This window comes from Apostichopus japonicus, chromosome 20 (assembly GCF_037975245.1).
Source record: "Apostichopus japonicus isolate 1M-3 chromosome 20, ASM3797524v1, whole genome shotgun sequence".
In the NCBI taxonomy this organism is placed as follows: Eukaryota; Metazoa; Echinodermata; class Holothuroidea; order Aspidochirotida; family Stichopodidae; genus Apostichopus; species Apostichopus japonicus.
This window is the reverse complement of record NC_092580.1, coordinates 6898561-6926495: the sequence shown is the minus strand read 5'-3', so window position 1 is coordinate 6926495 and position 27935 is coordinate 6898561. Positions and strand designations below refer to the sequence as shown.

General features: G+C 35.1%; 1 protein-coding gene across 2 annotated transcripts in view; it reads right to left on the bottom strand.

Annotated features, from left to right (window-relative positions):
- LOC139961195 (plexin-A4-like) overlaps positions 1-27935 on the bottom strand; it is a 92950-nt gene that overhangs the window by 20508 nt on the left and 44507 nt on the right. For both annotated transcript variants that reach the window (XM_071960198.1, XM_071960199.1), the window contains exons 3-29: positions 27213-27437; positions 26830-26958; positions 24127-24239; positions 23695-23824; positions 22496-22643; positions 21770-21869; positions 21329-21422; positions 18470-18589; positions 17477-17581; positions 16742-16832; positions 15863-16032; positions 14781-14935; positions 14058-14160; positions 12127-12263; positions 11101-11268; positions 9906-9999; positions 9256-9510; positions 8381-8557; positions 7836-8061; positions 7247-7392; positions 5208-5338; positions 4485-4550; positions 3337-3414; positions 2857-2923; positions 2515-2661; positions 2010-2166; positions 401-507 (exon numbers count right to left, since the gene is read on the bottom strand). In XM_071960198.1, coding sequence (XP_071816299.1) covers positions 401-507; positions 2010-2166; positions 2515-2661; positions 2857-2923; positions 3337-3414; positions 4485-4550; positions 5208-5338; positions 7247-7392; positions 7836-8061; positions 8381-8557; positions 9256-9510; positions 9906-9999; positions 11101-11268; positions 12127-12263; positions 14058-14160; positions 14781-14935; positions 15863-16032; positions 16742-16832; positions 17477-17581; positions 18470-18589; positions 21329-21422; positions 21770-21869; positions 22496-22643; positions 23695-23824; positions 24127-24239; positions 26830-26958; positions 27213-27437 — 3639 coding nt within the window. The remainder of the gene's footprint in view (positions 1-400; positions 508-2009; positions 2167-2514; positions 2662-2856; positions 2924-3336; positions 3415-4484; positions 4551-5207; positions 5339-7246; positions 7393-7835; positions 8062-8380; positions 8558-9255; positions 9511-9905; positions 10000-11100; positions 11269-12126; positions 12264-14057; positions 14161-14780; positions 14936-15862; positions 16033-16741; positions 16833-17476; positions 17582-18469; positions 18590-21328; positions 21423-21769; positions 21870-22495; positions 22644-23694; positions 23825-24126; positions 24240-26829; positions 26959-27212; positions 27438-27935) is intronic.

The window sequence follows — 27935 nt, the reverse complement described above, 5'->3', positions numbered from 1 at the left end:
ATCCCAACTGAATTAGTGGGCATACTTACATCAGGATCAACTTACCTTCTGGACAAATTACTTATGCATTTTCCCATGCAATTGGCGCTGAACTCACAAAAAAAACACCACCAACTATGCCGTAGCCTGCCAAGGGCAGCCAGTCTAGCCTAGCCAGCTCCGTCTGGCTAGATCCGGTGCCTTGGTCTGGTCATTCTTTCCCTGTGAATTGCTCTGTTCAACTTTCCAGACAATATTTGGGCATTTATCCCAACAGCATATATTTTCATGAGCATTTCAACTATGAAACAAGCAAAGCAGCTTCCTAACTACCATTATCCCCTCCACTCCATCCCTCCCCACCCCTCAACACCCACAACACCTCCCATAATCTTTAATGTTTCTCTACCACATAGCTTACTTGAAAGTCTGCAAGAGTGTTTATCTTCCTCCAACCATTTTCAGTGTTTCCACTGAGATCATCTTCGTCCCTAACGATAAGTTGTCCTCCTTGCCCCATACGCCACACTGTAAACAGTGAGAACAACCAGGATTAATATACTCATGCCTAATGTAGGTCATCAAGTTGAAAGTTTACATATTAAGTCATCCATGTTAAGATGAGAACTATGCATTTCATTCTCTGGGTATTCTACTTCTAGTTTATGAATTAGTTTAAGAATGAATTAAACATTAATCATATATTTGTTCACATCTGACTGTGTTGTTCTTGGATGAGGTCAAATGTATTCTAGTTCATGCATTAGTTTAAGAACGAATTAAACATTAATAATATATCTGTTCACCTGTGCTGTTCCTGGATGAGGTCAAATGTATTCTAGTTTATGTGTTAGTTTAAAAATGAATTAAACATTAATCATATATTTGTTCACATCTGACTGTGTTGTTCTTGGATGAGGTCAAATGTATTCTAGTTTATGCATTAGTTTAAGAACGAATTAAACATTAATAATATATCTGTTCACCTGTGTTGTTCTTGGATGAGGTCAAATGTATTCTAGTTTATGCATTAGTTTAAGAACGAATTAAACATTAATAATATATCTGTTCACCTGTGTTGTTCTTGGATGAGGTCAAATGTATTCTAGTTTATGCATTAGTTTAAGAACGAATTAAACATTAATAATATATCTGTTCACCTGTGTTGTTCTTGGATGAGGTCAAATGTATTCTAGTTTATGTGTTAGTTTAAAAATGTATTAAACATTAATAATATATTTGTTCACATCTGACTGTGTTGTTCTTGGATGAGGTCAAATGTATTCTAGTTTATGCATTAGTTTAAGAACGAATTAAACATTAATAATATATCTGTTCACCTGTGTTGTTCTTGGATGAGGTCAAATGTATTCTAGTTTATGCATTAGTTTAAGAACGAATTAAACATTAATAATATATCTGTTCACCTGTGTTGTTCTTGGATGAGGTCAAATGTATTCTAGTTTATGCATTAGTTTAAGAACGAATTAAACATTAATAATATATCTGTTCACCTGTGTTGTTCTTGGATGAGGTCAAATGTATTCTAGTTTTTGAATTAGTTTAAGAATGTATTAAACATTAATAATATATTTGTTCACATCTGACTGTGTTGTTCTTGGATGTATTCATATCCAATAAATCATCTTCATGAGCACAAAGAGAAAGAAACAGAGAAGATATAACTGTCAATTGAGTCTCATATCCTTAGTAAAAGTTAGGTTTTAATTTTGACAAACTTTTCAAGCTCCTTGTGCCTTTATGGTCTAACCTGTTTACTTTGGATGCAATGTAGCTAGCCAAGAAAGAAACATTTCTCAGGATTTGATTTGAACTTATTTTCAGACGATAATTTGATGTTTGAAATAACTTATATTAAGGAATATAAGAGTCACACGGGTGATATACCTGATCAAGTTCTATCATGTTGACTGCAGTGATATCTAGTGATAGTTTCTGAAGCCAGTCACCATTATGCAGAAGTTTAAGAATGAGTTTATAAAAGATGATGAAAGTAGAGATAAACTCACTCAGATCATAAGAGGATGGAATTGGTTGCTCAGAGAATGCCACCTCTTTATAGAGCTCTGATACAATCTTTTCTTTAATCTGTGTAACAGAATTTATGTCAAGGGCTGCTAGAGAAATCTTCTCTCCTGTCACACTGTTTGCAATCACCTCGAGATTCTGCAAATACAATATAAGAATAACTGGGGTGTCAGTTTAATACAAGCAGATATATCTGACTGTATGACAGCAAGTCATCATGGATAGTATTAACTAAGAGTGCACTGGTAATGTATTTAAACTATACTCTAGCAGTGACTGTCACATACACCTGCCGTCTGGATTTAACAATAGTGTACTGACCTCCCATGCTCTTTCAGTTCCCACGTTAAAATTCCTCCCCCCCCACCCCATTTGTTAGTAAAACCGCTTGAACTGAAGTTTTGCTTGCTTGAATTTCCTATATTCTAGTAAGTCATGCAGTAACCATTCACTGTGACACTTGAAATACTACATAACGTGACTTACAAGTTCGTTGAATTCGACTTGTGATTCCAGCATCCACTGATCGTTGATTGAGAATTGTGACTTGCCAGTGACAGCATCGATGGGTCCCTTTTGACAGACGTACCTAATTGCATGGTACAGCTGGTAAAGTGGAGTCGCTGCTTTGTCCTGAAATTAATTAAAGAACACCATGATATGTAAGGGATGGGTGAGGAAAGAGGACGAGGGTAATAATTTAGATAATTATCACTGTCTGTGGCAATACCGGGTTCTGTCTAGACAGCTGTACAGGTGAAATAATCGCATGGTACACCCTTCATAAAGACAAATTAAATTTACAGACAACTATCATGGCTTCCTTACCTTGAAATATTTGTATAGGAAAAGAGTAACCCAATTTGATATCAGCTTTTCCAAGACAAATTCATTCCTTCAGAGAGAAAAAAAAAGAAAGAAATAGCAGAATTCTTTATTACAGTTATTGACAATAAACAAACAAAGTTGGAGAGAATGAAGAAATTCTTGGTTAGGACAGTGGAGGATTGCCTATCCTACGGTCTATATACAATGTTCCTTTCATCTTTTTTCCTTTTGATCATTCAGTGAAATTGATTTGTTCTTGAATCAAAATATTACTTTCATTATTGCAATTAGTCTTAATAAACTGTAGTTCAATATTAAAATATGAAAGTATCTAATTTCCTACAACACTTTTCAAGTTCAACATCATAAAGGAAACAAAAGTGATATCACATATTAGTCTAAATGACATTTAGTAATAATGAGGAAATTGTTTTCCTTTTTGCAACAAAAATGCTAGAAGAGCAAAATTCCACTTCCTACCTGCTGAATAAAATCCGGCACTTGTTCCGCTTGCCATCACAATCTTCTATTTTTTCTCTCATCAAGCTGAATATGACGCTGGAGAGAAAACAAATGCGAAAGGTTATAATAAGAAATGTTCTCTGTTTGTTCATTGGCTAACTTATATAGCTGCTGTAAATATGATGTAAAACACAACATTCGATATGACAAATTTATGAGTAGGCTTTCAAAAACAGAGGACCCAAGTGAAGGAACTTAATATCAGAAACATAGTGAACAAGAGTTGATTTTATACCATAACAGAGACAACTCACAAGGTATTTGGAAACAAACTAAGGCCATACATTTCAAATAGCATATTCTTCAAATGCTTCCTTTTAAGGTTTTTCACTAAAGTTTGAGATCTTTATTTTCCCTTATAGCCACTCAAATGAAGTCATTGCAAGAGTGATCTTTACAAATCTAGTGAGAAATACTGAGGAGAAAGGAAAGGTCATACTTGTATCAGATTCTCTCACAATACTATGTTACATTGCAACATTGCTGTTAAAACAGATTGTATAATACTATTCACAACAAATATCAACATCTACCCTTATCCTATGACTTAATGGTCTGTCTACTTTTCACATAAACCTTATACAGACCTAGGGAAGTCTGCATAGCATCATATGGACCAGTGCAATAGCAAGTACTATACAGCATCACATGGACCAGTGCACTAGTGAATACTACATAGTATCATACAGACCAGAGCACTAGTGAATACTACATAGTATTGTACAGACCAGTGCAATAGCAAGTACTATACAGCATCACATGGACCAGTGCACTAGTGAATATTATATAGTATCATACAGATCAGTGCACTAGTGAATACTACATAGTATCATACAGATCAGTGCACTAGTGAATACTACATAGTATCATACAAACCAGTGCACTAGTGAATAATACATAGCATCAAACACACCAGAGCATTAGTCAATACCACATAGCATCATACAACTCATGCAGACCAGTGGATTAGTTACTTGAAAGTAAACTAAGTGGAGATGGTCAGAAATGCAATATAAGCATCATGAATTTAATATAATATAAAGCAGTTAATTGCCTTATTTAACTTAATTGGACACAAATTTAACATTAGAGAAAGACAATCTTACGTTGATAGGAGTTCCTGCTTTCCATCTAGTAGTAGGCACACAGACAGAAGTGATGCTATGTTGACTCTGGTAAAAAAAACAAAAAAATACAATATTCATCTACAAGTGAACATCTCTCCAAACTTTCTGCTAAACTGTCAAAATAAGATTGTAGAATGGAAAACCAAATGAAAAATGTTTGTATTAAAGGTGTCAATTTTTAAGCTGATACGGTATTGCATTGTTAGACTAAAGAAGCGGCTTGTCAGTGAGAGTCTGACTTGAACTGGTGATCTTGTTGCCATAGTTACATGTCTGGACTAACAACAATAGAAAATCATTAATTTGGTAGACGCAGTAAACAAAGGTTATTTTGCTTTATATGATGTAGAGAAATGTTAGTTTGCTTTAGACGAGAATTTATATCATCAGTTGTAAGTTACAACCAACAGTTTGGTTCATGCAGCAGAGCTAGTTGAATGGATTCTTAAAATAGAACCATACTAGCTGAAAACTGTTTCTTATTGAGAAAGAGAAGGGACATGCATCAGAACTTTCTGACAGAGGGCAGTATGATCACAAAGAATTGGGGTAAAGACAAGAAGTAAAACCAATCTTAACCTCACAAAATTAATGGTCTCATTTCTTGTTGGGAGAGGTACAGGAGAAATAGAAATAGAAAGGAAAGGAAAGGATGAGAGATACTAAAGTATATTTCTATTTGTGTTTCCGTTCACTGCTTACCTGTCCATAGCACCAATGTTGTTATGATTGTCCATGGTTCGAATGAGGGCTTCCAGGAAATGTTTCTTGGAAAGCAGCTTTGATGAAAATTCTTCCATTGCAAATTGGATCTTTTCATTTCCCAAAATTTCCTGTTTAAAAAGATGATACAAGAGAGTTGATATTAAAGAACCAAATACTTCCATGAACTGATATAAAATATAGTCAGGTTGACAGGATTGCAAAATGGAATGGATCATTGGACTATGATCAAATATTGGAGATGGCAATAATATAATACTGAAAGCCTAGCAGGCTTCATAAGCATTCTTTTCATGACAGGCTGAAATACTGCACAGTGTACCTGTCCATTAAAACCTGGAACATTGCTTTCTTCTGATACAAGCTCAGATACATAGCTCAGTGAGTCATTTACAGGGTTGTAATGAATCACCCTTGGATTGAGTCTCAACTCAACCTAAAGTTAAATTCATTCCTAGTTGTATGTCGAGCAATAAGTCAAGTAATAAACTGTTCCAGTCAACCCAGGTCATCAATTAACCAGTAAGTCACCATCAAATACATGTAACTGCCTGAATAAGTATCATAGTAATTTTTATGTCACCTTTTTCTACTCAAGCCTTTCTTGGTTTCCTGTGAAAGCTAGGGAATTCATTTGTCAAAAGCAATTTAGAATTTTCAAAACCATATTTTGTTGTCTTATGTTTTGTTTTACATGACATACCACACTACCTTAGGCAGATAACTGATTTGGAGTGTTTATTAGAATCCATAACTAAATTTAGGGGGGTTCCAAATATTTTCCTTAAATTACCATTCAGTGTACTTCAAGGACTAAACTTGGCATATTTACTGTACATGTAAATTAAAGATTTAATTTGTTTCTTCCTCATCTGGTTAGCTTTGGAAAATATGCTAAATTTGCATTGTAGCACCAGCATCTGTACACTTAATAAGATATCTAATATAATTATATCATAGTTCTAGTCATTGAGCTGTTTCCTTCTTTCAGCTTACTTTGGCCTGAGTCAATTGACCCTCAAAAGTAAAATCATTTTCAGCTGTCTCCAAGTCATCTCATTCTCAGTGGTGACCTGATTCAAGTCTTTTAAGGTTCCTGACTTAAAGCTACGTCATATTTATTTGCAGACTCAAGTCCACTCTAGCAATGACTTGAGTCTGATTCATGGAGTTGACTTGTCATAACACTGGTTATTTATCACGTGGAGAACATATAAACAACACTTCCAACATCATCTCTTTCTGGGCCAGAATTACCATCCTTCATCTTATTACAGTCAAAGAAAGAACTTACATAGGAAATTTTATATGCTGTGATAATCTGTTGTCTGATTGCAAAAACCCCATCAAATGTACTTACACTATTACTTAAACATGCAGATACTGACCCTTTACACAGTAACTTACCATGTCAGACAGGCCTATGCTTCAGCAGTATGTCTCACATAACTGAAGCAGTATAGCATTACAAGCTTTCCACAATACTAAAGATTAACATGCTTGAACTGAATGGATTAAACTATGGTAAAAAATATTCTATTATAGCAATCTTCTTATCAAACACCAGGATATATGTTTTTACCCACAAATAAGGAAATACAAATTTCTGGAGGGGTGTTGTGGACAAAGACATGTGAACTGAAATGCAAAACCAGGATTCAAAATCAGTAAATATACACTTCTGAGGTTTCTTGAAATATAAGTGTTAAAATAACCCCATGAACTGCAATGTCAGAATATGACCTGTAGGGCTGGCTATAAAAACAAGGATACAAGATTCCCTTATTTATGTTAAATCTAGTGTATCGAAAAAGATATACATGTAATACAAACTAAGATATCTGGTGTCCAACGAGAAATAAGGATTCTTGATCAAAAAGAAAGAAAAGCCAAAAATTGAATTGATAATGCTCATGAAAGATACATAGTAGTAAAAAACATTAATATTTTCTATTCTTCTGTTAAAATGATGATGGCCATTATGGTTACTAAGTAAGTGGTGAAATGAATTTACGTACCTTTGTTGGTTGTGCGGGTGGTTCTACCTGTAACCCCAGGAATAGCATGTTTAAGATATACTGCCTCTTAGAGTGTATTGGTATCATCTGTCTTTGCTCCAGAGCAGTGTCAAAGTCATGCATAGTCGTTTGAAGAGTGGCAAATACTGTAACAGTCAACAGACATGGAGACATTACTTTTGGAAAAATAATTGGATTCAAATGATTAGCCTATTTTCCAATCTGTGGTGTACTTATCAGGTGAGGAGGGGGGGGGGGGGAGGTGGGAACTTATTGTGAAAATTATCAGCATCCATACTCCACTGTAAATGAGATTCACTTTTCAACTAACTAAAGAACAGGATTTTGAGACATCTGTACAATGTTCTTATAAATTCATTGTTTCCACATCTTTTTATGTTAATACCAGTTTCATGTTTGACCCTGTGTACGATTGTTTACTACACCCAGAGATTAACCCTGGTATCTCCATGGATTAAGAGCTCAAGAGTTTATCCACATCAACATAATTAGTTTAATGCTAGTAAATGACTTTTTAACAGATTACATGCAAACACTGGCAGAAATGAGAAACAGTGATTTTACTTACAAGACTTGAGGTTTCCGCTGACAGAATCTTGTATTTCTCTCATTTGAAATTCCAGGTCCTTTATTTTACCAGCTTTTTGCCGTCTTAAGTAAAACATTGCTAGAATAGTACAAATCAGTACAATGAGCAGAAAGGCAATCACTGGTAAGGCTATCTGTAAGATTGCCGTTATCTGGCTGACATATCTGAGATATCCTATCCCAAAATTCCGATTAGCATGTCGGACCTGGATGTAGAGAAATACTAAAACAGATAAGATATGATAAAAAGCAAAGCATGGAGGCAATGCTTAAATGACACTGGTAAGGCTTATTCAAAATTTTTACAATTTATTCAACTTTGACATAAATATGAATTTTTTTCATATTGCAATACCGGAAGTAACCATATAAGTGTGAATGTAAATTAAACCAGGCAAAATTTTGATGAAAATCTGAGTTACAGAAATAATTCTTTCTAACATAACCAGGTAGGGACATTCGGATAAATGGCTGTATAGTCATTCTGTTATATCCAAATTAAGATAAAACTCTGTCATCACTTACAGTGACATATGGTAAGTCTCTCTCAGTTTGTTCCCCATTTATATCCCCAGCTGGTGGGGATTTCTTTGGAGGGGTGCAAACCAAGGATCCAGGAGTGAGAGTAATATTTACACACAGCTCTGTACCAATGTAAACTTTCACATCTATTTCTTGGCTTCCCTCATCTAAATTTCTACCCTGTGTAAAAGAGACAGGGAAATAAATGGCAAAATAAACATTACAGATAATGTTTGTATGAGAGATTTCCTTTCATAGTTCTCACACACATGAATGACACACATGAACATGTAGTATTAGACAACATTGGTAAATTGGTAAACAAAATGACAACATCTTCTTCCTGGAAAAAGTATATTCTAATTATAAAAACATTCTGAATCAAAAATAAGAGAGTAACGTTTCGACAAGTGAGCAAGTCGAACATGGTAGACAAACAGCTTTTGTTATTTGACATCATCATACAAGATGTTGACTAGAGAACTGCACATCAAGGATATGCATTTTTGTTTGGTTTCAGTACTATTTGGTTTATTTTTGGTTTATTTCAATAACTGTGATATAAATTGTAGCAGATATCAAGGAAAGAACAAGGGTTGGAAGATGAAACTATATACTGTTAAAGGTCACCATGCATTGCTGTTCTTTAATGGTTTGACTTCCTCAGCTAGTAAACATGCTGTAGCATCACATCTCGAAATCTAAAACACCTCCAGAACGAAATAAATGATTATGTATAAATGCTCCCTAGTTCTCTATCTTAGGTGATATGTGCTATTTACTGATGAGTTGTCACAGGGTCTTTATTAACTCTTATTTTCTTGAATGGAATGATTTTACTCTAATTAAACTATTAGATTAGATGTAATTATAATTACCTTAAGACTAAGTAGCTGGGGACTGCCGTCGTATTCGCTGACACCGCCTTCAAACTGGTCATATTCTGGATCTTGCACATACTGAAATGTTTCCTCATTGTCAATTGACCAGGTTAAGAGTTCTGTTACTCCATCCATGATAAACCCAACATCAACAAGACCTCCTGCCTCATCAGCTCTCTTTCTCCTTGTTTGAGTGAAGTTAAGGCTCGGAGAAGGACAAAGCATCTTGCTAGCATCAATAATTTCACAAATCTATTTGGAAAAATTTACAAAAAGTACAGTCTAATAAAATGAACCTTTCTTCATTACTATCAATGATTTAATGAACATTCATTTTGTTCACACATTGCATACATCTTGTGTACCATGATACACTAAATAATGCATTCATCCCAAAATGCAGAAAAATGAAAACAGTGTATTTTTGCAAGATGTGCAAAACTGAGGCCACTTTTGCTCACAGGAATGTTAAAATGTGTGGTACTAAAATACTAACAAACCATTTAGAAACAACCCATAAATAATCTATAATGTAAACAATCAAACAATGTAAGTAAATTTTATTTCATTAAATGAGGGTTAAAAGCTTCCCCCAAATAAATCAAATAAAACAAGTATTCTAAGTAGAAAAAGATCATCATTCTCACCTCAGTGCTTTCTTGATTATCAACAGTAAAAACAATCTGTGGTCTCATTATAATGTTCAATCTTGCACCAGTAACTGTTAGAGTGTTTCCACCCCTATAGGTAAAGAGCAAGAACAGATTTAATAGATAATTTAATTAAAAGTTTTGAGATTTCACACAGACAGTCAGAACTACTAACAACTTAAAACCCAACAGCTGTTACTTTCCTTTCAAAGGCATCATGGTTGTTCTTTTGAAAAGAAAAGAAAAAACTGAAAAGATACAAATTTCTCAATTGCTACACGGTTTATCCACCTTAAGTGATGCAGAATATTTAAGGCAAAACCAGAGCTTCTGCCATTGGTTTGTCTTGTAGGAATTATGCCCAAATCCTCCACTCACACTAAACTATATCATACTTCCACAACTCATCATTCAAGTTCAAACACTCATGTTTCACTCAAGGGATTGATTTTGTTCATGACTCAGATACATTAATAGAATCATATGATCAAACATTTAAATCCTTCTTTACCACACAAATAACATTATCCCTCACATTACCCCATTGACCATTATACCTCACCATACCCCAGTGACGGTTATACCTCACCATACCCCATTAACCATTATACCTCACTATACCCCATTGACCATTATACCTCACTATACCTCATTGACCATTATACCACACCATACCTCATTGACCATTATACCACACCATACCTCATTGACCATTATACCACACCATACCTCATTGACCATTATACCACACCATACCTCATTGACCATTATACCACAACATACCTCAATGACCATTATACCTCACCATACCTAATTGACTATTACACCTCATCATATCTAATTGACCATTATACCTCATCATACCTCACTGAACATTACACCTCATCAGACCTTACGACCATCAGACCTCATCATAACTCATTGATCAATATCTGAACCATCTCCATCAGGGCATAATCCATGGGCTTCCCAACCTCAAGTAAAGTACATTTGGGCTCTCAAGAAAGTAGCTCCAACATTTAATATCAGATTGTCAACCTCCCAGTTGTTGTGGACCAATATGTCATCTAACAACCACATGGAGTTGAAAACATTTGAACTTCGTAAACTTGTCAAAAGGGAGAGCCCAAGTATGAAAGACACTAAACATAAGCAAACATAAGCTAACTGAGTTTAAGCAGACCAAACTTACGAAAAGATAGACCGTTTAGGATCCACATCAGAGACTTCTGGGTCAAGAATGTAAATAAATTCTGTACCATCAAGTGTTCTACTGTGACTGTCAAAGCGCATCATGACAGTATGGCTGCTGTTTACTGTAGAGTTCACATTAATGCATTTAATGTAATCTGGTTGTATTCTGTAAAAGGAAAACATTAAGAAATGTAGATAAACAAACAAGTAGAACTAGTAAGAATAAATAGACAAAAGAATGATGGTTGGAAGTAGAATAAGTTACCTAACTTATGCATTGATGCAGGGGCAACAGTAAACACTGTAAAAGAAAGAAAACATCCACACATATCTGGCATGTAAAGACTAACACACAATAACATACTGTAAGTTTGTTAGCCATGAAACACATCACATACCTGCCATGACAAAACATACAATAACACACTGTAACTTTATCTGTGTTAGCATGTAACATATACCTGCCATTTAAAGATAGAAACAAATAACGTAATATAAGCTTGTCTGTGTTAGAAATATAACACACACATACCTGCCATGTTAAGAATTACAAACAGTAACAAACTAAGGTTCCCTGTGTTGGCATTATAAGTTACATTGCTAATATGAAGTGTGTTGTGATAATGTCAAATGGGAATATATGTTACTTTATTAAAACACAAAATGTGAATATTCTGCCTCAGAGTGCAGTACTTTCAAAGCCAAAGCAGTTGTGCCCAATCTGTCAATAACTAACAGTTGATTGTATTTCCCTGAGAGAACACATGACCAGTTCAAAATAGTGAACCACAAAATCTTAATTTATGAAAGGACCATGGCACTCTAATTATTGATCTTGCCATCCTATTACACTACACTGAATGATATTGCAGACTTTATATTGAAATGTAAACAATAAATAAATCAAAAAATGAATGGGAGAATTCATTTGGTACTAATCAATTCTTTTTAAATTATTTTAGAGAACTATCCAAAAGATTGACATGTTCAGACTGTAACTCAGCAAGGATTTAATTACTCTTACGTTGTAATACTGCATGGCTCACTTCCAACAAAAGCTTCTATATCTCTACCGGTGTCTAGGTCTGTACCATTAATAGTTATCAATGAACCTCCAGATGCTGGACCAATCTCAGGAAAGAATGAGGTTAATTTTGGATCCTGCAAGAAAGAATCAATCGATGAGAAATATTATTTATGAAAATAGAAGAGACAATCGAAAGGCTTTACAAATATAAACACAGCCTACCATCCATCTCTCACACTGATTCTTGAAAAATATATATAAAATAATGATATATGGAAAGAGTTTGAAAGGTTAAAGTAATATCAGACTTTTACTACAAAAAAATCATCCTTATTTAACCATATCTCACAACTTAATGGTTAACTTTGCATTCAACAAATGCCTGATAGAGTATGATAAAGTGGGATCTAAAGCTAAGGCAATGTCAAAGGAACCTGCTTAGTTAATTTCATTGTTAAGTATTACAGTAAATGATTCATTTTACAGTTTAGAAGAGACAGGTACAGCAATAGGTAATAACTTAGGTTTACTAAACCATAGACTATTACCTACTTCACTGTTACACACTGTAATAATACAGACTCTACAGACCCTGACAACTCTTGTTTATGATTAATTTGACTATTTTAGGCCAGGTTTTTACAAGAGTTAGGAAAGGACATAGAAATGGTATTATGGTTATCTTTTGGTAGATGCCTGTTTTTCATGTTTATTTGACTGTTAAGTGTGATGTAATCATTATATACCCATCAATGGAACGAACAATGTATGCTAACTGTACAGACATTGGACCTGCCTATGTATGCTAAACTGTACAAACATTAGCCATTCTATGTATGCTACACTGTATAAAGATTGGACCTGCCTATGTATTCTACACTGTACAAAGACCTGATTAAGTATGCTAACTGTATAAACATTGAACCTGTTTAAAGATTGGACCTGCCAATGTATGCTACATTGTACAAAGATTGGACCTGCCTATGTATGCTACAATGTAAAAAGATTGGACCTGTCTATGTATGCTACACTGTACAAAGATTGGACCTGCCTTTGTATGTTACACTGTAGAAAGATTGGACCTGCCTATGCATGTTACACTGTACAAAGATTGGACCTGCTTATGTATGCTACACTGTAAAAAGATTGGACCTGCCTATGTATGCCACACTGTACAAAGACTGGACCTGCCTATGTATGTAACACTGTACAAAGATTGGACCTGTCTATGTATGCTACACTGTACAAAGACTGGACCTGCCTATGTATGCTACACTGTACAAAGATTGGACCTGCCTATGTATGCTACACTGTACAAAGATTGGACCTGCCTATGTATGCTAAACTGTACAAAGATTGGACCTGCCTATGTATGCTAAACTGTACAAAGATTGGACCTGCCTATGTATGCTACACTGTACAAACATTGGACCTGTCTATGTACCCTACAATGTACAAATTCCACTAAATTGTCTTTTACTTCCTTCCTTTTTCATCCATGTAAAACCTATGAAGGCTAATCTCAGTACTCTGAAAAGTCTTGAACATTACTAATGATGAATCTATTATGTCAAATCAGTATTCGAGAAACTAAAACAAAAAAAGTAAATTCGAACAAAGGAATCACTTTCAAAAGGAAGGCTAGCTAGCAGGCTCAATAGGGATGCAGGGAAAAACACCACCTACCAAAACTATGCTAAAGGATAATTTCTCACAGAATATACCTGCAAACAACCTGTTGATAAACATCAAATGATCCCCATGAAGAATGTTACAATGTTTCATTTACTGAACCTTCTACTGAAAACCTGCATGTTCTCAGCAAACCAAAACTACTGAACTGATACAAGCAGACACCTTCTCACGCAAGGTCTGGTATCTTAACACAAACAGAAAAATACTAATGAAAGTATATACAATGTACTCACATTGTAAGAGAACATAACATCCCCCTGTGAAATCCTGCCATCCGTTAATTCTACAGAGACCAATCCCGTCTTCACCACTGATGATCCTGCCATACATGTAACACTGAAATATGGCAAAAATAAAAGTATTGTATAATATACTGTTTATTAAAAGGAAACAAGTAGTTAATTAAAAAGTATAAGTTATGCTGATCAATACTGAAGGCTTTACAGAAGATGATATCCTTATTATTGCAAAAGTGATTATATATTATAAGTCACTGACCAATGTTCCTAATGATGCGATAAAGATATCCTTTTGCTGTCAAGCAAAAATGCAGCAACTAATCAACTTGAAAAAGTCCTCCAGGGAGGCACTAACCCCCCCCCCCCTTCCCACCCTCTTCTGCAGATATAGAGATTGTTTACATTTATTGATATCACAGTTGAAAAATGGAAAATTACACAAATGTAACCTTTAAAGTCGGCAATGATAGCACCATTTTGCATCAAAGCCACACAAACACATTCCATGAATAAGAGAGGGGTATTTCCTCCCCTTAGACCACTCCTCAGGATGGACATCACCCTACATTTGTACCCCCTAAACACTGTACTCTAAAGACAGACATAATGCTATCACTGCATGTACCTACAAACAATTACCTATTACATGAACCATCTCTGTCGTAAGTATTCAACCACTCAATATACTGTTACACACAATGAAATGAACTTTCTCACCGTTCCCCAACTATGTACTGGTCTTCATAACGTCCATGATCACACAAAACCTCAGCTAGTTTGACTTCCTCAATATCTGAAAATCTCTGGCCCAGGTCAGAGCCGATAATTTGAACCATGGTACCTCCTTCCATTGGGCCACTAGTTGGAACAGTCTAACAAATGATGAGATGGAATTGTGTCAAAGATACTCATTAGTAAATATAACTAAAACTCCAACATGTTGTGGTCACCATGCCTACTGAAGCTTTGTCTTCTGCCTCAACTATAAGGATTATATAACTATCGAAACATGTCAAGATTCTCTACAAAATTCACAATCAGTATAAGAAAGATTCTTATGATTTCTACACATAGAATAACCTTGAAACATCCTCATGTTCTGAATCAGACAAGACAGGCACAGATCCAGAGGAGTGTGGGTGTGTTAACATCCCCCCTCCAACCCCCCCCCCACAAACCATCTATTCAACTTAATGCAAACTTTCAAAGTATTTCAAATTTACTTTGCTCCCCGCTTACCTGTCTCCCCACCACCTTAGCACTGCATTCTACCGTGTCTAGTATGCCCTGGTAATCTTTTAACACTGTGCACCCTCAGTGACAGGTCAGATCCGGTCAGTGACCTCCTTCTCATTCTACCACCCAAAGTGTCTACACATGTTTTTTGTATTGGGAAAAATTTTCTTTCAAAATTGGCCCGGATTCCTTGGATTTTTTACCTAGAAGTTTCCTTATAGGAGTTCTAGAGTTCCAACAACCTTTTACAGCCTGATAAGTATCCTTTTCTTATAGGGAAGGGAGTTTTGGGGGCTGTTTTTTTTATCTAATATTAGATTAAAAATACATAAAGACTCAAATTATAGTCTACATATACGCCAGAATGTACTATTTGCTGTTCATACATGGGAGTTGGCTTCATCGACTGGCTCACATCCCCTGCTTTATAAAATCTGTCCCTGTAAGGTGTAGGACTTTGGAAAGTAGTAGGTTTAAAGCTGTTTTGTGTACATAATACAATAATTGTGTTAATATCTTGTTAATTTATTTACAAGATAAACAAGTTGTTATTTGACCATTACCAATGTGATCTGAGGCTGAGCTGTACACTCTTTCTGTATTCCTTGGTTGCAGTTGACAGCACATAATGACTGTGATGAACACCAAATACACATTAAGACAGGAGGAGTTGTTATATTGGACAAACAGCGACTGCAATCTGGTCTGTCCACAGAACATTTGTAAAGAACCACTGAAATGAAAAGAAACATAATAGAAGATGAAATGTAATCCATCCACTATACAGAGAAATCCTGCGTTCCATTCCAAGGGAGTGTCACCTATCTTCCTTAGATTAAAATATGCAAATAAAAATAAGGCATCATTACATCACATCTGAACAGTGGCGTAGGAAGGTACTTTTGAGTGGGGGGGAGCGGCTGAAGACTGATGGCCAGCCTGGGGGAGGGGTCTAAGGGGAGGGGTGTCCTCCTCCCCTTTGGAATTTTTTGCATTTCCAGGTGGCCTCAGATGCAATTTGGTGCAATATAGCACACTTCAACACCCACTCCATTTTGTAAACTTAATTTTGTATTTTCACCTGGCCTTAGATGCAATTTGGTGCTCCAAATGAGATTTTTTTTTCTCATTTGGAAATGAAAAAGGGGTTTTCTGACTTGCGAACCGGGGGGGGGGGGTGGAATGATACTTCCGCCCCTCCAAATTTTCACTGGGGGGCTGGCATCCCCCCAGCCCCCCCCACCCCGGTTCCTACGCCCTTGCATCTGAAAAGTGTCTGTTTGCTTAAGAGTGTACTCCCACCATTTATTGGGTAATTTTGTCATTCAAATCTACCCAGTAACAAAAGTACTTTAAGATAACACATACGTTAGTCTGTTACTTAATCAGTGAAGATATCAAGTTACAATTAAGCATAATGACAGCTTCATAGGTAAACATACCATTATTGGTCCCATCAATGTATACCTCCCTCTCTTTCCATCTAAGGTTCAGAGATGCATTAACTGTCTGTTCTTCTGCTGTGTATGTGTACTGAAAAATAGGACATAAACATCTTACTTGTAACATAAATTCAGTACACTTAATCTTACAAGTTATTTGACAAATGTTCCAAAAATAAAATAACATAATGGCATTTCTATAAGGTCCTGTACACCTAAACAACATTTCATACTTTTTTTTCAGTATTTTCACTTGTAAGATTTGCATACATCTAACCATGGAAATAAAAACTAAAGTATTTAACATGTTCTCAGACATTGATTAAGTCCACATCCCCCCCCCCCTATGCCAGGAAAAAGAAAAAACATACAACATAATTGATAGTACATTAAAACTGTCTTCAAGCACATGTCACAGTGATATTTTTTATAGCAGAATGGTATAACCTTCTTTCATTCTATTCTTGGTATCTTGGGCCACAAAATCATAGACGAATAAATATTTTTTTAATGAAAGAACGTTCTAAATTACAGATTGGTGTGATTGATTAACAAAGCAACAATCAAAGTTTCTTATTGCTATGGCAACCTGTGGATCTTTTAGATCCCTTCAAGCTTTATGCAATTCAGCTGAATTCCAATTTCATAAATTTGGTTATGTAGCCTTTATTCCTCATTTGGTAAAACTCAATCCTATCAAAGATTACAAATCTAAAACTTGTGCCCCTGTTTTACCTGTGTCTCTTCACAAGTGACAGTAAAATGATCCTCATTCATGTCAGAAATAGTGGCCGTTGAATTGGTCTTTCTTCCTTCATAATCAACAACACATTCATATTCCTGCATTGGATGAAAAAATTACATTAATAGTTAACACTTCCTTGGTTAGTCAACATGTAAAATGGAGAATACTAAACCAACATTCAATAATATAAGTGTATGTTAATGAGCAAGTAATTAATAAATTTCATTTAATCGTCAAACATTCTTTGTCAGACACTTTTAGTCATTTGCACAAACTCAGAATATTTCTCTCAACTATTTGACATCAAAGCTTGATTGGAGTGCAGTATATAAATTATGCTAAACTACATCAATTGTTAATTAATTCACTTTGAGTGAATGTTTTCTACATTTCAGTTCAGTTTAGTTGTTATTTTGTTACATAAAATATAACAAACCCAGTAGAGTAAGAAGTGAAAGGAAGTGAACTGAAACCCTTTGTGGGTTTAACGAGAAGATCGATCCCAGGACTAGAAACAAATAAACAAAACTGAGACAGTAAAAATATTAACCCCACCTAATCCCTTCTCCAAACCACTTCCCCCCTCAAAGAAACCACCTCCCCTTAAAAAAAACCCACCTCCCCCAAAAAAGAAGGGAAGAAAGTAAATGGGTTACACTCAATAGACACTTTTGAAGTACACTCTAAGCTGATATCTGAAAAATAACTGAAGTTTGGTTTTCAAATACATAGACAAGTTATTGCATAAAGGAATAGAACAAAGTTTTAAGACTCTTCTAACAAGGAGGTAAGACAATTAACAGACTGATTTATATTACTGCATTCCTAGTATTATGATCGTGAACAGAGTTGTTAGTATTACATAGAATGTAGAGATATAAGAAGGGAAGTGGTAGGTAAAAGTGAGAATGTTCAGAATAATGAAACAGATAAGCTAAGTACTTTCAGGAAGGAGAATAAATAACATTTGGTAGTCTACTTACTTTGTTTGATATATTAGTAGATGCTGTGGGAGTTTGGACAAGAAAAATAATCTCTCTGTTGAGACCATTAGGGATAAACGTGTCTCCAGTCTTAAGCATAGGGCAATCTTCAGATTCAATCTGTACAGGGAAAGGAAAATCAGAATATGAAACACTCATTGATTTAGACCTGCCTCAATAGAGGTAGAGACAGAGGAACATAGGAGGACAGAAGAACAAAGGAGGTGAACAAAGGAGGGGCACAAGTATACAGGAGGGGACAGAGGAACACAGGAGGGGGACAGGAAATCAGGAGAGGGACAGGACCACAGGGAGGGGACAGGAACACAGGAGGGACAGAAGAGCACAGGAGGGGGACAGGAACACAGGAGGGGGTTGGGGGCAGAAGAACAGGGGAGGTTGTGTAAGCATTATCAGCAAAGTTATATTGGGTAGAAACTTGTGAAGAGGTGCACAATCCAATAGCCTACACTTTGTGAATTAACTTTAAATTCATCTATAATCTGGTGAGGGTGTGTGTGTATGCACAAAAGGTGAGAATTTGACTGCAGAAGAGTGGCAGGATCAGAGTATCCATGTATCATTGATCTAAATCGTTAGTCACAATCAGTACAGGATACAGAGAGCAAAATATTCTACTTTCCCCTCCACTGCTTCCTCTCTGAACCCGCCCCAACTCGACCCACCCCAACCCACCCCTCTCACTGTTGCATCCACACAAAAACAACCAATAGAGTGAAAGTTTGCCATAATGTTCACCAGAAATGAAACTTGCATTGACAATAGGCTAGTCAGTTATATCTTAATCTTTTGCTTACAAAGCTGAAAGTTTGACAGCATTTCTGTGCAGTGAGTACCTATTATAAGAAGAGTGAAACTAACTTGTATTTATGAACTACTCCTACTATTCCATCTGTCACAGAATGAATAGCTCACACAACACACACTCTAACACTGTAGAAATAGAGACCTTGCCATGTAAGTGATCTCTAATGTCATAGTATTCATAGCAATGTGTGAATGCAACTGTAAAATTAACTTAACACAGGAAGAAGGGCAGTCCAACATCATTTCCTTCCTTGTTCCAGTTAATACAACACACTTTACCTTTACAACTATAATGTTTATAATAGCTTTGTTTCAGACAGACTGTTTCCCCATGTTAAGTATTTTGGTATTCAACACATATTACAAGCATCATATTGTACGTGAATTGCTGGAATATATGTAATGTGCTGGAACTGCATTTATTTCAAACAGTCACTAGTTTATATATTTACTTAGTGTGAGATAGATTGACAACTTCATAACCACAAACTGCTCATACACATGTTGCATTTGAATGTTACACAACATTGATTTCTCTTTAATATTCTAATGACAAAAATAACATCTTTGTACAAGCACTACAAGCAAGAAAAAAATGTATTGCCATTAAGAAAAGAATTGGAAGTTAAAAGAAGGGTAGTTAATACAATGAATAGAGAAGAATATCACATAATTGAAAACAGAATTGTGACTTCCCTGTTCTGCAGGCAATGTTTCTAATACAAGGAAAAATTCTCATGCCAGTTTCACGTATTCAACCCCAAGGCAAAAACCTTGGACATGCCCAGACATGCAACATAAAGGTGGGTAGTATTATCAAACTACTTGTATCATAATTAGATTCAGCATAAATTACATTCAACCAATACCATCAATAATTACTGTGCCTCTCCTTATACTCAGCATTAATTAAGGTTTGAGTCTTATTGCATTATCACAGAAACTGTCTCCAACTACACTTAACAGATTGTTTTCCTATTCAAACACTGGCACAACAAATCAACTAGACAGTTAAAGATTATTGGACCATAGAGAGATAAACTGGTGCAGGTCTACAACCCTTGGTGCAAATAATATCACATAGAGAGACACTTTAAAGCACAAACATTACTACAATAAACTACCTGACCATGATGCACAATACAATATGAGAAATGGACAGCAAACTATTCAGGATGAAGGAAAAGTTACCAAATATTTTACAAACTTCCTTAATAATACAAGTTGGTACAAAAATAGAGTATTCCCAATAAATAATAAAGCACTGAATTGTTGGAATTTCTAGACATTTACCAGGTGCTGTTGTTAATTATCAGGACTGCATGCAATTCTCTTTGGTCTTTATAACACATGTGAAGGAAGTCACTGAAGTGTATCCTATTTGAAGTGCAAATGATTGAATAAATTTCAATGTTTTCAATCTAGTGTGAAATTTACAATCTTCAAGATTTTCCATCAGTTCCTTTGAGTTTCAAAGGTCAAAAGGTTTGGGTGCCATGATTTTGTTAGTTTGTTGTCATATAATCACATCATTTTACTTACTTAAAAAGAAGCATATTATACAATGGAAACACTGCTGAACTTGCTTCCTTAAAGTAATAGGGAAAGCCACCAGGAAGACAGCCAGCTTACTAACTGGTAAACATTATTATACTAACATAAAACATATAAGTAGTTATGAACATTACAAAATTTAAACAATCATGTTACATGAATTTAAATTTGTTACTATTTCTCAGCACATAACCAATAGACTGAATACACTTTATGGCCATTACAAATGTTAAGCTATACGTTACATTAAAGGTAGTTTGTTGACAATGGTACTATTCTTAATTTCTTGTCTTATTTTTTGTATTCTTCATTTCTACCAGCAGAATGGTGCAAAAGGTTATGTTACTTGTAATCAATGAAATTTACTTCATTTTGCAAGATTAATGTCTGAAATTACATCTTTTGATAAATCCAAGATCATAAATAACAGATGTAGATAAGGGTTGTTCACTTCATGCTTAAACTGCTAATACTCACAATGACATCACCACAGAGAGGGTCCCTGTTGAAACTGCAGGTAAAATCATCTACACACCAGTTACAATCCCAATTGGTAGAACAGTCTGCACATCTAACAAAAAGTTAAAATATTCAAATGTAAATTTAAGTTGAAATATTCAGTGCTAGCTTCATAATAACATCATTCAATATATTGTAGAATACTTTTCTGAAAGGAATGTTTGTTCAATGTGATATTACTGTGACCTGAAATATTAGGAAAGATCACAATGCAGCCAATACAAATTAAAAGAACCAAGATACAGTGCAATAGAGAAGCTTGTGATGAACAATCTATAATAAAGAGCCATGGAAACTTGATACCCTTTGAAAAATATCAACATTATGTTCCTTCATACATAAGACAAAAGACTTCAGCTGCATACTTGAGCATTCTATATCCATATGATGTTAACTTACCCTGTAATTCTGTTACAATCAAAGAAGTAGTAAGGAATGCTGACAAACTTAATGTTATATTCTGATGATGACAGAGACAGCTCAACCTCTACAGCATCCTCTGGTGTTGGAAGAGAAAATATATTTATGGGAGAGACAGAAATATATGTCCATGTTTTAAATATATGTATAAGCATAACCTTCATCCAGTCCTTTCCAGACATGTGTTTACTACACTGGGCAAAGTTTTAATGGTTCTGCTGTCTTCCAAGAAGTCTAAATGTTGTTGCAGGTGACCAACATTACATTTGAGCTAGCTCATCCAACCAATAAGTAGCCAAGAAGTCTAAATGTTGTTGCAGGTGACCAACATTACATTTGAGCTAGCTCATCCAACCAATAAGTAGTTTCCACAAAGAAAGACAAAATGTTTCATATTTACACATTCATATAAGAGCAGAAAGTTTTCAATCCAAGATTCACTCAAACACAAAGTATTAAAGCGATAGCAACTAATATGTTTTGAGCAATAAACCAATGTCTTGTACACTTTCCATACAGATAAATAATACAGCAGTACTCATTGAAGTTGCACACGTACAGTTAACTGTAAACCCAGCTTTTTGTGAATCTTCCGTCACTGTAAACATTACATTTACTGTGTAGAGACTGTGATCAGCCTATATCGTATGGTTAACCTGTACATCATAACACTTTGTCAAAAGTACCCTTTTATTAACTAGTTACCTCCTACAGGGATGTTTGGTAAAGTGGCCACATCAGGACTTTGACAGATCAGCTGATTTCCCTCAATGACAAAGGCTTCAGAGATAAAGTTCCCAAAATGACAGAAGTAGTTTTCATTAGTTGGGAGATGAGTAACAGTTAAGGTGACCTGAGTAAGAAAAATAATAACATCCCATTAGTCATCTAAGTATATATAAGAAGGTATCATGGTAATGTCAATATATATATGTATATGTATATATGTTGATACTAGTTGAGACTAGTGGAACACTAGTAGTTGTAACTCGGAGTTTCACACATTTTAGCGATCGTCAGACAACTCCAACAACAATATATTGTTTGTGAATGATAACCAAACAATCTAGCTGGTAATGATTATGAGAAGTACATTGGCAATAAATGTATATCTCTGAAATATTATAACAGAAAATAAAGCTGTTTCACACACAAATAGGAAAAATATAAAATGCCTAACATTTATTGGATATATATATATATAAATGTGGTGAATGATCCCAAATTCTTCTTCCTTTAAACTGCCATTCTCTGGTTTCCTATCAAACATTTCAAATGTTCCAGGCTTTATAACATTCCTCTTGCATATGTAGGCTGATAAGGACATTTACACAATTGTCATCAGGAAAGTTCTTAGATAACATGAACTATTTTATTGGTTGCAATAGAAAACTTTTGAAATGTCAAAGTAACAAACTACTCAACACAGACCAGGCAGTACAAAGACATGCAGAGTTGGACCATAGAAATTCTGGTCAATATTTGATAGGGATCAGTAAATGATGGCTTCTCCCTTTCAATGCAATGAATTTTATTGGATTCCCTTGACTAAACCATCAGATTCATTTGATGCTTAAATAGATAAATTTTGAGGTCAGAGGGGGCCATAAGCAATACAATATGTTGTTCAAGTGTTTTTATTAAAGCAACCAAAAACCATCACAATTGTAACCTTTTCCCTTAAATCATCAATTCCAATCCTTTCATGACTTCAAAAATTGCAATGATTTCAAACTGTTTGTTTCCTCTTGTGGGGATTTATTTACAATTTCCAGGATATTGAAGACTACAGAAGCTTGTGTTAATTGCTCTTCTTAGTACTTAGAACACTGCAAATATTCAGAATAAACATTCTTCTATATATATAATTCTTATATTTAATGTATTGACAGAAAACTATTTACATTTCTATCTGTGGTGACATCAACTGGTAAATGTTCTGGTGAAGCTGAGACAGTAACACATTCATCTTCATTAAAAGGCAGCCACCTCTCACTATCATCACTGCCAACACAATCATTAAACCTTGTACACCTAAGGAAAAAGCATAAGAAGTACAAGAGAGACAATTATACTAGCAAGTGATATTGTAATAGGACGTCATAATAAATTGACGACACTTACAATTGTAACTGTTAAGTACAGAAGGACAGCAAGGAACATGTCATAGGTTGCTGCCATATAAAGCACATACATGAATATTTATAAGTTACATTTTATTAGCAAGTTTACAAGTGACCTCCCTGGTCCTCATTGTTACAGCTGGGTAAAGAGAGACAATTGTGATTAAGAATCTTCTCCATTGCCCGAACCACTTAAGCACTCATGCTGCTTACCTCTTTTCCAGAGTACACCATCCACAATAAGGATCTCCACGGTTAGTGCCTGGTTTAATACACTCATCACAGGTTTGATACTGACTGCAGTTTGTGACAGACAATTTAATCAACTGAAAGAGAAGATTTATTCAACTGATATTTCCCAGCTCATCACCAACTCACTTTAATAGAACTAACATATCTGTAAAGTCTGCATGTAATTAATAATCATATATAACGAAGCTTAAATGATTGGAATCATTACTATATATTGACATTAATTAACAATTGTTTGGTCAGGAAGATTAGGAGGATTCTTTGGTCTAATGCAATCCAGTATATGTATATAATGTGAGTAACGGAAGCCTCACATTACCACACCTTGATCGTTGCTGTGCAGCTGGATTAGCACGAGTGTCAAGTATGTATCATGCATATGCTTCACATGTGAATGTACATGCTCAAAAAATGTCTGAAAGTTAAATAGCCAAGTCTAAAATGGATTTGTTGTTTATTGTTTGCAAACGATTGCTCCAAGTAGTGGCCAGCAGAGTACTGCACGTGTGACAAAAGCAAGTGTGAAGATAATTTGAGAACACATAGGAAATGAGTAAATCATTTCCACCCTGCTTCAAGATCTTTCTGTGGACCCATGTTAAGTCCAGCAATTTATTCAAACAATCTTGACTTGACTTCACTTGTAATAGTTCAACATACAAGGTTTTTTTGCAAAATTTCAGCCTTATTTTTCCTCCTTTTCGTTTCTCAAGATACCATAAACATTTTCCATTAGAAAAGTTTGACAAATAAAACAAAATGAGTTCCACAATCTCATAGGATTACAAGCAAAAGTTTGAAGATGATAGTACTGGGTTTGTATTGTTACAAAGCTAACTAAATGCATATTACTAACATTTTCTTGCTGAAAGGAGTGTCAGATATTTCTGATGCTTTGGTTGGCTAAATTACTCAACTAAAAGCATTCTGCAAACATTTTGACAACTTTCATACATGTTGTGCACAAAATTCATAGTTGAACTTTGATTCCTTGTAACATTACTTGTTACTCTGTAAAGGAAGCAAAGTTTTACTGTAGGCTAGTATAGGGTTATGTACAACAACTCATTAATTTGCCGTGTTATTACCCTTCCATATTGGTTAGAATTATTGGGGAAGTCGTTACAATAATAATGGTAATAATCATATCAGTTTAACCATTAAAAAAAACATATTGCAAATTATTTTTCTTTCAGTAGGTTCCCGAAAAATTCTCAGCATATTGCCCGAATTTTCACAAAAATTTTTGTTTTGGTTGGGGGGCTGCAGCCCCCCAGCCCCCGCCTCCTACGCCTATGACCACACTAATTTCTTTGGTTCAAACACTCTTGTTAGAATCTGAACCATTGCAATTCTTGATTATTATCATTTTGAACAGAATGTGGTTTGGCAACATATCTTATTTATTAGTATCTATTGTACTGATTTATTATTTTATAATTATATCCTCTCTGTGTCTTACTTGACAGTCGCCGATCTTAGGTATATATGCTTGAACATATGTAGTTACTGCACTGGATACTGCCAAATTTTTGGGCAATCAGACCAGCATTTCTAAAGTTGTTTTTTCTCTTAATGGACAACATTTGTACTACTGTGACTCAATCACACAAAACAAGAAGTTATTCGTGATATTTTTTCTTTTCATTTTTGTTGTTGTTGTCAATAAAATAAGAATTTTGTATTGCTTAGCTTACTAGATTTATACAACTACCTAACAAGAAGGATTCTGAGTGTAAATCATGTCAGAGAATCAATGGCCATGGTTGAAAACTGATATTTGGCAGGAAACTGAAATGTTGAAATATGCAGGGCACCAAACAATGTTTGATCTGCAATATTAATTCACTCAAAGTTAAGTCCGAAATATTTTATTTGTTGCAGGGGCATGGTGGTCTTCGGTTACATAAAATTCAGGGTGGCAAATAAACATGTAGATATTGTTGGGAAATATGTCAATCACACAAAGATTTGGAATTTGACAAATGTAGGAGACACTGTAACTTCTATAGACACATCTAGACCAGGTAACAAAAGACGAGTTACACGTAAATCGAAACCGTGTTTGGGACAAGTTTGCTATTACGCCCGCATGGTATATGGTATGAAATAGGTGGAAGCTAATTGTAAAATGGAAAACAAACTCAGAAATATCACAGATTGATAGATCGCATTTGAAATACCTTTTAGAAATTCCTACTCTGCCAAACATAGTTGACATCTCCTCCCTTCCAAGATGAAAAGGGATTTAAAGAACTTGTTTTCAATAAATTTTCTGAAGTTTATGTAGCTTTCAACACTGTATTTGACACAATAGTGAGGTGAACAATGGAACTGTGCAAGCTCTCCATTGAGGTATAATAGTATCAGCGATGAGTATCTCAAGAAGTGAATATACAGGGATACTCAGCAGTGTGTGTTCCTAGTGTGACTCATTATCAAGCTGTTGCTATACTCTAACACTCATTACACGGCATTGAATGAGGTGTTTTATAGATGTGAGGCTTTCTTAAAACTTTATAGGTTTCGAAAGAGTTTGTAAAGAAGCTGCATTACAGAGTATTTGCAGAACCACAAACATTTGTGACATCAGCAACATTCACAACTTGTTTCTTGTGCTTGTTTTTGCAAGGTGGAGTTTTACCTTAGAGGAAAATGACCTACCTTTCTCTCTGTTAGTACCATGATGCTTTCAGTATCATTACTGATCCAGGTATCACTAAGGACAGAGGAATGTAACTCCAGCTGTTCATATACAACCCCTGACGATGCATTAGCCACATCAAATCGAACCTGCAGAAGTTAAGTACTAAGTGGTTCACCAAATTATAGAGCGACATACAGTATACTGCAATGGTTGTAAAGTACATACTAAAAACATACTTTCTATGTAGGTAATTGTATACTTATGAATGCTTTGTATATATTTTGTCTTTTCAATATATATTCTTATTGTCTTTTTATGTACTTAAAATAAAGTTAAAACAAATTAAGTTAAAATTTTATGACCAGTCATCTGTATGAAGAATGTCATCAAGTGATCTCACCTTCAGTAAATGCCCTTCCTGAGAACCGATGAAAGCCACGTTCTGTGAAGCAGTCTGGACCATGGTCTTGGTAACCAGGATAGAGGTAAATGTTTCTCCTGAATGTTCAAAGACAACCTCTCTTGAGATAGGACCTAGGCTTGACTCTCTCTCAGGATATCTTGCTAATGGAGTGGTGGTACATGGTAGTAGTGAACCTACTTGGTGACACTGAGCTGCTCCTACCTAGGAAAGAAGTTACATCACAAATCAGCTGAAACTTAATATTTGGATGTCTCTACCTGAAGTTGATTACATATTTTTCAATTCAATTCAACTTTTTATTTCCAGTATAAGTCATTAAAAATTTATAAATAGGAAAATAAATAAAATTATGATAAAGATATAAAATAGTAAATATTAGACAAAACACTGAAAAACAAAATCACAACAATGGTTCTAGAGCACCATGCTGTATGAACATGGACGCCCAAACATGTTTGAAACACATAAATTAATTGTAATGTATTTCTTAAGTACCTGTACACATAATACTGAATGTTAGCATAAATTTTGCAAATTTACTTCGTTCCCCACTTACCTGTCTCCCCACAACCTATGCACCGCATTCTACCGTGTCTAGAATGCCCTGGTAATCTTTTAACACTGTACACCCTCACTGGCCCTAATGGCCTTCCTTCATTTTTCTACCCACAAAGTGTCTCAATGTGTTTTTCGGAGTTA